Source organism: Lactuca saligna, chromosome 9 (assembly GCF_052625555.1).
Source record: "Lactuca saligna cultivar CGN05327 chromosome 9, ASM5262555v1, whole genome shotgun sequence".
Taxonomy (NCBI): domain Eukaryota; kingdom Viridiplantae; phylum Streptophyta; class Magnoliopsida; order Asterales; family Asteraceae; genus Lactuca; species Lactuca saligna.
The window spans coordinates 12,922,399-12,932,189 of NC_136425.1; the positions used below are offsets into that span (position 1 = coordinate 12,922,399).

The following is a 9,791-nucleotide window of genomic DNA, read 5'->3' on the forward strand; positions in this document are numbered from 1 at the left end:
AAAAAAAATCGGAAATCGCTATATATATCTATTTCACAACAATTTGATCGTGATAAATGTTTCGGTAAATAAAAAATCACAGCGTAAAGTGATTTCAGAATCTTATCATTACAAAATAAAATGACTATTTTGAAAGAATTTTGAAAAATAAATAGTATTATTTTGTTAAATAGATGCACTTTTTTTTGCTCACTAAAATAAATTTAATAATTTTATTATCCGATATCTTGAAATCTCTTACAAAAGAAAACAAAGAAAGGGTTTCTTCCATTGATGGAACTCATCTTGACCCTCATTCGGGTGTGTGTTGTTCAAGTGTTGTCGTGCATGCATTTTGTGCATCTCTCATCTCTCATCTCTCTTCTCTTCGCTTCGCATGCACACACGCTTTCTTTCTCTCTCTACATCTATTAAATTCCTATTTTTTTCTCAATATAGCTTCACTCATCAATCAATCATCAAAATAAACTCCACCTGTACAACATAACCACCGCCGCTACAAGTTATCCACCACTTCCCACCGTCACCGCACCCAAATTCCGGCTAGATTCAGGAGTACACACTCTTATTTTTTGTACAATCAGTCGGTATTGGGTTGTTGTTTATGTTATATGTGTGTTTCTACTTTGTTTTTCGATGGGTGTGTGCATGGGTGCATTTCGATGTGTTCAATTTAGTTGATTTCGATCCGAACAATAACAGTTTGGTGGATTAGCAGCTTCGATTGTGTTTTTGGTAAGTTTCAGGATTTGATGCGTTTTATCAATTTCGTGATCGATTTGATCGTTGTAATGAACAATACTGTCGTTCGATTTGTGCTTTCTGTTAGGGTTTTGATTTGGGGTTTTTGTTTTGATATGCATGGTTTAAGATTGAAAGATCTGGAGATTTAGATTAGATAAATTTGGGGGTCAAATGTCGTCGTCGAAGGTTTGCATGAATGGATTGTGTGGGGCGAAGACGACTCCTCAATGGAAGAGAGGTTGGCCCATGAAGGCCGGCGGTTTCGCGACTCTCTGCTACACTTGCGGGTATGTATCTACTTATCTCAATTTTACCCTTTCCTTTTTGGGAATTTTACGTAATCAGCTGCATAGATCGGTATTTGTAGCAAGGGCATTTTGGGATTCTGATTTTGGGATCCCTAATTTAACTCCTGAGGATTTCCCTGTAATAAATACTTCAGGATTACGATTCTCTCTTGATTTTGGTAATATTTGGGTTCTTGCATTTGTGATAATATCTAAAGTTTGACCTTTACTTATCCTTTTGCAAATTTACAATGTGTACTGCATGAGATACAATTCGATCTAACAGAGATTGCAATTTAAGGATTGCGTCTGTCTGTTATCTTCCCCAAAATGTAGGCTTTTGTAAATTATGAGAATTGAAAGGATCATACCATATTATCATGTTACTTGTCAGGAACACCCTTTCCAACCATTGATGTAAATAAATATTAATTTTCGCCTATATTGAAACTGTTTGCTCTAGACCTCATGCATTCCAATGATCTTAAAATACTAAGCAAACTATGTAACATGTAACATAAACCATTATCTCATAATATTGTGTGATACAATGTCATATGCATCACATTTATCATGTATTGTTGGCGGGGTTACAATCTTAGGAGATTGATGGTCATTCAAATCTAACAACCTCATGGCTGTTGAGGTGCTGATTAGTAGGGAGATGTGTTCACAGTTTTTACATCCTCCATTTTTTTTTTTTTTTTTCTGTCATGTATCTAACTTGATAAGAATTGAGAAAGCAGGAAAGGGTCGTATATAATAATGACATTATTTCAAATACACAATATTTGGTAGGGAAACAACATTGATTTTGTTTGTAAATTGTAATTTTTTCTTTAACTCTATTTGTAGAATTGCCTATGAAAATGTAACATACTGTGAAAGATTCCACCTGAACGAACCCGGTTGGAGGGAATGCAAATTCTGTGAGAAGGTAATCTCAAATCTGATATTCTTGAAATCTCCAAAAACTTATAATATTTTCTGCTCACCAAGTCTTTTCTTTTTCTTTCTAAAATTATTGCAGCCTGTTCACTGTGGATGTGTTGTTTCAAAGTATCTTCACGAATGTCTTGATTTGGGAGGAATATCATGTATAAAATGCACAAGAGCAAGGGGAACACAAGCCCTAAAACCAATACAGGTAACCAGTTATCTATTTCAATCTTTTTTCTAATCATTTGCTGATTGATTCCTTTTTTCTAATCAATTATATTTGTTATACGCAGAGCTACCCAACCGACATTCCTAATGGCTTCATTCCATTTTCTGCCACGTGGCATTCATCTGTGATTGGTAATCGAATAAATGGTGGGGCCAGCCTTGAAAAGGGAAAACTGACACAGTTAAGCGAATCCATAGAGAAACATCATCAACCCTCTCCTCCAACTCCATCCCTTACTCATCAAATTAAACAAGATGAAAACCGTATTTCTTCTAATAAAGAACTCAGCACAATGTTTCCAAGTGCATCATCTTTATTTGGTACACAAGATCATCATAACAATAGTGGAAGAACAGATTTAGGTCTGAAAGCATTATATGAAGCAATCCCTTCTCAAACATCTTTAAGTTATTCTCTTGGTAATAATAATAATAATAATAATAATAATAATAATGCATTGACCACCCCTACCAAGGCTCCTAATGCTAATGCTAGTAGTAGTGATGGAAGAGAAGCAGAAAAAGTTGCAGGTTTTAAACAAGGTCAAAGATCGCGTGTCACGTTTCCAAAACCATCTAAAACTGGGACTGGGAGTAGTAATAGTCAACGCTCACAGTCAAACAAAGGGGTAGTTTCGGAAAACAGAGTTGCCAGACCTCCTGCTGAAGGTAGAGGTCGGAATCAGTTACTCCCGAGGTACTGGCCAAAGATAACTGATCAAGAACTGTTGCAAATATCTGGGGAGTATCCTTATTTTCTTATACTCATTTCTCACCTTCCGCCATTATAATATCATCCTATAGGTGGAGAAAAACAATTTGTTTTTTTTTTTTTCCTTAACTGTATCTTCTTCTAGCTTGAATTCCAATTGCACTATTACTCCATTATTTGAGAAGGTTCTGAGTGCTAGTGATGCTGGTAGAATTGGGCGGTTGGTTTTGCCTAAAGCATGTGCTGAAGTGGGTTTTTTTTATTTTTTTTATTCATTTTTCTTTTTTGTATCTTGTTCCATGGTCTAATTTTATGACTGTGAAATATTTGATATCTGTTCAGGCGTATTTCCCTGCTATTAATCAATCGGAAGGTTTACCAATAAGAATTCAGGACATAAAGGGAAAAGAGTGGACTTTTCAGTTCCGATTTTGGCCCAATAATAACAGCCGTATGTATGTTTTAGAGGGTGTAACTCCTTGCATACAAAACATGCAACTTCAAGCTGGGGACACAGGTATCCTTGTTATTGTGTTACGTGTTTAATGATATATATTTTTTATGAACTTTTCTTTTGTTAAAACTTTCTGCAGTTATATTTAGTCGACTGGATCCAGGAGAAAAACTCGTTATAGGTTGTCGAAAAGCAACAATTTCTGCTGAAATACAGGTAATAGTTTTTTTTCACACACACACACACACACATACATACATACATTTATGCATGTATTATGTTAATGAGTGAATGTATGAAAAAACAAAAGCAGGAAGGTGAAACGGCAGGTGTTGCTGGTGGGACATCTGGAGGGAATGGAAACGTGGGCACAGTATGTGGTTTCATCTGTTGTTATTCCTGATGGAAGCTTTTTATTTGAGCTGTTAATTAATTCGACTTTGGGTGATTTGGCAGAAGAATATGGAGCAAGAAGGCATGGGTAATGGGGATTCAGCACAAGCACAGAGAGGAGCAGTAGTGAATGTGATTCAAGAAAAGAATAAGAAGACGCGTAATATAGGATCAAAAAACAAGAGGTTGCTCATGCATAATGAAGATGCCATGGAACTGAAGGTCACATGGGAAGAAGCACACGAGCTGCTTCGCCCTCCTCCTACTTCTAAACCAACCCTTTCCATGATTGAAAATTGTGAATTTGAAGAATATGATGTAATCCCCCTCCCCCTCCCAAAAAAAAAAATAATAATAATATGAATTATTCTTTCATTTTCATTTTATACATCTTATCTTTCTGTCTTCATTCAGGAACCACCAGTGTTTGGCAAGAAGACTGTATTCACATCGCATGCATCTGGGTAAGACAAGACTTCTTTTCACCTACTAAATCATTTAATCATCAAGATACTTTATATTATTCTAGTTACCAAGATTTTAATCATTTTTTCTAGGGTTTATGCCATAATTTAACAACTAACTGACTCATTTAGTCATTTTAATAGGAAGGTGACTAATCACTGTAGTTGTACTGAACACCACCATTTAAATTGGGGTTCATCCAAAATCACAACCATCACTTGCTTCTGTTTGATTTAACATGTGTAGAAATACACAAAACCTGAACATAGTTTCATCATTTTATCAATTTAGCTTCTGGATATTGGGAAAAATCTTTTAAAACTTATCCTATTGTGGTTGTAACTTGTAGGTCACAAGAACAATGGGGTCAATGTGACAGTTGCTCAAAATGGAGGAAGTTGCCTCCTGATGTTCTTCTTCCTTCGAAATGGACATGCTCTGATAATGTTTGGGATCCCGATAGGTAATCAATCAATAAATATATTACATATAAAAAAAAAGTATTTAGTCTAATAAATAGTAATATTTTATTTTTACCAGGTGTTCCTGTTCAGTTCCGGATGAAATAAACACACGCGATCTGGAACGAATCTTCAAATTCGGCAAAGGTATGAATCCCCAATATTTAAATTTTTTTTTTTTGTGGATGTTGAAAAGTTATTAATAGTTTGTATGTAATATAATTAATTTTAGAAATGAAGAAGCGGAAACATCCGGAAGGAAGGGGGGTTGAAGAACAGGAGCCATCTGGGCTAGACGCATTAGCTACAGCTGCAGTGTTGGGAGAAAGCGAATTTGGTGAGTCATCAGCAGCGGGGCCCACAACAAGACACCCACGACACCGGCCGGGGTGCACATGTATCGTTTGTATTCAGCCTCCGAGCGGAAAGGGAAAACACAAACCAAATTGCTTCTGTAATGTCTGTCTCACAGTCAAACGCCGCTTCAAAACATTAATGCTTCGTAAGAAGAAACGCTTGTCCGATAGGGAGGCCGAAGTCGCGCAGAAAGCCTTGGCGGCCTCCCTCAGCAACGGAATCGGAATCAGCCAACAGAATGGAATTGAATTGGAGGTTGAAGTTGGTGAGAGTAGTAGCAAAGGAGGAGGACAGCGGTTGGATCTGAATTGTGATCCGGATAAAGAAGAAGAAATGACTCCGGTTGCTACTAGTAATACTAATAATAATAATGCTTCTGGGTTGACTATAGAGTGGGAACGCCTGCTTGAAGTACTTGTACCTTGTTCCCAGCCTCCTCCTCCTCCCAAAGCTACAACTGAAATGGAAGTGTGTCCTGCGGTTGAGATTAAAGCTGAAGGACAGCCTTCATCTTTGGCAGCAGCTACGGATGAAACCCCTGTCCCCATGGTAGATGTGGTTGAGGCTGAGGTTGAGGTTGAGATGGAGGACAAGCTTGTTGAAGAAGACAGGTAGGTGGAGGATGTAATTGTATTCTGTTTTCTGATATAAAGTAAAGTAAGTTTGTGATTTTGACTTGGTGAGGTGAGGGTACTGGTTTTGACTTGTCAGTCTTCTTCAAACATGTTTTTTTTTTTTTTTTTTTTTTCTTTTTCTTTGTGGCGAGATGAGGCGAATATGTGATTATTATAATATAAATTACGGTTTGGTTTAGTCTCCTCTTCTGATTCACTCAAAATTCATTTGCGTAGTGATGGGCTACAAGGGCTCAATTCTCAAAATTTGCATCTACCCAATATCATTCTTTATTTGGAAATACATTACTTGCTATACAACTTTTTAAATTATTTCAAATGATACACAAAGTCAGAAAACCCGGCAAGACAAAAGCCGAAAGGGATAAAACAAAATTACTTTCTGTTTTTTTTTTTTTTTTTTTTACATTATGGAAAATCTTAAGAAAAAATGTTATTTTTGGTAATGGGTTGATCATGAACCAACAAAGAAGAAGAGGAAGGATAACATGGAAGCATATTAATTTGAACTCAAGCTTACAATCATGGAAAAAGAAGAAGAAGAAATATGAAATGGAAGCAGATCATTTTGAAGTCTAGCTTGCAATATTAGAAAAAGAGATGAACATGTACAATATGAGACTGATTATGAAGCTTTGAATGTTAGAAAAGAATTGGACCAAATGAATAGGAAGATGCTCAATTTAATTAAAAACGTGTGGTAGTTGTGTTGGTTATTTTGTTTCTAGTTAATTATTTTCATTGACCTTTGTAATAGTTTAATGTTTTTGAAATGATGTATAATGTTCTCTTTCGTTTTGATGAACAAGCTCAAATCATATATAAATGCATACAGTGATATTACATAAAGAAAATCAAAATCCCACAAAATATATAATACGATCACATTCACATCCTACTTGTATTCCAACCATTTGTAAAAACGACAACCTATCGATAAATACTATGTTTGAGCAATTTTAAACAATAAAAATAAAGGATAAAAAAAAAATAAAGAATGCACGGGTGGGTTTGTCTACTGATCTGGTAAAACTGAACTATCTTATAACAAAATTAAATGTTGGCCGTGTTCGTTGTTGAAATTGAATTACTTAAAAAGCAAAAATTAAATCTAAAAAGGTTATCGATTTTTCCAAGACAACTCCAATGGTCAAAACATATTATTAAAATTGTCCGGCCATTATTCTTTATTGCTAAAATTAATTTTAAAATTTTGACTGTCTTTTTCGATTCGATCAAACACAAGCTGTTCTGTTCTAACAGTTACAAACCTGCCGACTCCTTATGTCACAAGTCTCTCTCTCTCACACACACACACACACACTCACACACATGTTTATACGATCGACCGGCCAAAGTTTTGGCTTTTAACGGCCGATCGTCGGATATTCATTACATATATGAAATCTCCATCCCCACAATTCTTACTAATCTCTCACTAGATCTCTCTCTTTCTCTCTCTCTAGAACAAGAACATCGGATTAACATTTGTAACAATATAATGAGTGATCGAGCAACGTTGGCCAAGGCTAGAAGAGAGCTCGAAGAATTGTATCTTGGTGTCCCTGATGATTCTGTAAACCTAACTTTTCAAGATTTTGCACAAGTGTCACAGAATCATGTATCCACGGCAGCCGGCGGCAAAAAGAAACAAACCCCACCTCCACCGCCACCCACCAAAAAAATGGATTCAATATCTGAAGTATCCACCCCAAAACACGATCACTTTCCGCCGCAACATCTGGCCAAACTTCCCAGTCTTGATTTCAGTAGAGCCTTAGAAGCGTCCTCCACCGCTCCGCCACATCTCCATTCGCCGGCGCTTACAGTGCCGCCGGGGAGAAATTACAGGCACCACCACCGAGTGGAGGAGGTAGTACAACATGGGTATAGCCATGGTGATCATCATGATAATTATGCTGCTGGATCACACGGGCATCATGGGATGAAGAGTCATGGACATCATGGGCATGTTATGGAGAAAAGCATGGCGTATGATGACATGAGCATGATGAGTGGGATGAGCATGACATCCATGTATCAAGAAAAGAGCGCACGACGTCGTCCTGGAATCCCTCACTCCAATATTTGCACTGTCTGCAGTGTCTATATCTATATGTTTCGTAACCGTTGCCTTGTAAGCCAATTCTCTCTATCTCTTTCTTTAGCGACGGCTTTAAATTTGTCGTCACAAAAAAGTTAAATCTAGAGGGCCAATTTCGACCAACATAATGTTAAAACAGTTAATATGGTTGTGTTTGGTTTCTAATGGATATATACAACTAATCAATATAAAATAGAAAGAAAACAGATCAAACAAATTTAAATTGGTACGAATTGTACTTAATTGTTCATAACATGATAGATAGCTTTATCCAACAAACTTGAAAGTGAACATTCATTAAACTTTTATTCTATAATTTCATAATAAAATAATTATCTTACATAGAAATTGACTTGGTAATATATAACCCTTATTCGTATTTTCAAATAGAGTTTTTAATTTGATTAAACATAGATAGATTACTAATTAACATTGAAACTATGTGACAAAAATTGATTGAAAATACGTTTATTTTCCGAACAATTTGTTAATATATTTCATAATAACTTGAAGAAAATCAACTTATTTATGTGAAGCACAACAATTTAAAATTAAAATTTATTGATAACTAGTCAATTGGGAGAATTATACGGAAAAAGAGGCTAAAAGATAAGTGCAAATTATATTACGGTGTTTACAAAGTCCTAATATTACTTTATTCAAACACATAAATCAGTAGATTAGTATTTAATGTTACGATTATGACATTATAAATAAAATAAAATAATATTTGTTGGTCAACCTGAAGCAAGCCGTTTTTAGTTTTTACATGCCTTGAAAATTTATCCGTTTTGATTCAAACATATTCTTGTTTCTTCAACCCATTAAGCAGTTATTACCGAAATTTTAGTATCCTCAAACCAATCCTAAAAGTTCATATGTTTTGACATGTTTATTTTGCAGGTTTGTGGAAGAGTATATTGTAAACAATGTTTGAATATCGGAATGGGAGAGATGACTGAAGGAAGAAAGTGTGTTGATTGTGTTGGAAGAAAATTCAGTCAACGGTAAGTATAAGTCAAAAATTGGAAAGTCAAATGGTTTAAACAAAAACAAAAACTGGGTTATTGAAAAAATACAGTGATTTAAATAATATTGTTATGTTATTTATCGTATAAGTGTATATATGTGAGATTAAATTACTGGGTTTAACTATAATAATGGCTTTTTAATATAATGTAGGTATATACATAGGGCAGGGAATGTAGGGTGCTGGTCAAGCTGTTTCAATGGGTACCCAAATAGTGTGAAAATACAAGAGCTTAAATGGGCCGAAAGAGGGCCTAGAAGATCTGGACAAAATATGTATAACAAGAGTGCAATGATGTCCACTCAAAAAAGCCCATTGGGGACCCCAAGAACCCCAAATCGGGCTCATTTTACAAGCGGCCCACCTTCTTTTGTTACTACTCCTGAGTATTCTCCTTATGGCACCCCTTCACGTCATCACCTTCCTTTCTAAAAAAGATATAAAATTACTCATAAATTTGGAATATTTTTTTGTTTTTTTGATTTGGGTTAATCGTGTAAGATAACAACTTATTTTCATATTTTTACAGTTTATGAAAACTTATTCTTTTATCAATTGTAGCAGTGTATTTTGTAATTTGACCGTTTTATCATTATGTAAACTTCGAATAATTATGTGATAATATAACGTGAGTTTTGTGTTGTTTTCATAATACCATTAATTATTCATTCCATATCTCTTGTGAAACAAAAGAAAATATATATAATCGAAATGTTCCATTCTATCTTTTGTGCCTACATAAATTCTAAGGGTAATATTCTTCGATTTGTACACATTTGATCACAGAGTTTATTTTTTGTGTATATTTACCACCTTCAACTTGTTAAACTGTACACACTCAGTCCTTATGACCGGTTATTTCAGGTTAGCCGGTAAAAATGTTCTAATAGGATAATATATTTATCATTTTATACACATTTAGTCATTAATATTTTTGTACACATTTAGTCTCTAAATTTTTTTGTTGCAAAATAAATTTTTT

General features: G+C 35.1%; 2 protein-coding genes across 4 annotated transcripts; both read left to right on the plus strand.

Annotated features, from left to right (window-relative positions):
* The first annotated feature begins 266 nt into the window (after positions 1-266).
* LOC145014540 (B3 domain-containing transcription repressor VAL2-like) lies at positions 267-5,853 on the plus strand. Of its 3 annotated transcripts, none has more exons than XM_078972928.1 (14): positions 267-735; positions 830-1,031; positions 1,887-1,968; positions 2,062-2,178; positions 2,264-2,943; positions 3,056-3,158; positions 3,253-3,427; positions 3,504-3,580; positions 3,678-3,737; positions 3,821-4,075; positions 4,172-4,221; positions 4,572-4,685; positions 4,763-4,830; positions 4,916-5,853. In XM_078972928.1, exons 2-14 carry the CDS (start codon positions 916-918, stop codon positions 5,653-5,655), a joined length of 2,637 nt encoding a protein of 878 aa, XP_078829054.1. In that variant the 5' UTR covers positions 267-735; positions 830-915; the 3' UTR covers positions 5,656-5,853. The 3 variants fall into 3 exon arrangements, with proteins under 3 accessions (XP_078829054.1, XP_078829053.1, XP_078829055.1); XM_078972927.1 differs by having other exon boundaries at positions 872-1,031; XM_078972929.1 differs by having other exon boundaries at positions 872-1,031; positions 3,824-4,075.
* A 1,033-nt stretch (positions 5,854-6,886) lies between these two features.
* LOC145014313 (uncharacterized) lies at positions 6,887-9,360 on the plus strand. Its single transcript, XM_078972694.1, has 3 exons — positions 6,887-7,812; positions 8,683-8,786; positions 8,962-9,360. Exons 1-3 carry the CDS (start codon positions 7,177-7,179, stop codon positions 9,239-9,241), a joined length of 1,020 nt encoding a protein of 339 aa, XP_078828820.1. The 5' UTR covers positions 6,887-7,176; the 3' UTR covers positions 9,242-9,360.
* The last annotated feature ends 431 nt before the right edge of the window (positions 9,361-9,791 follow it).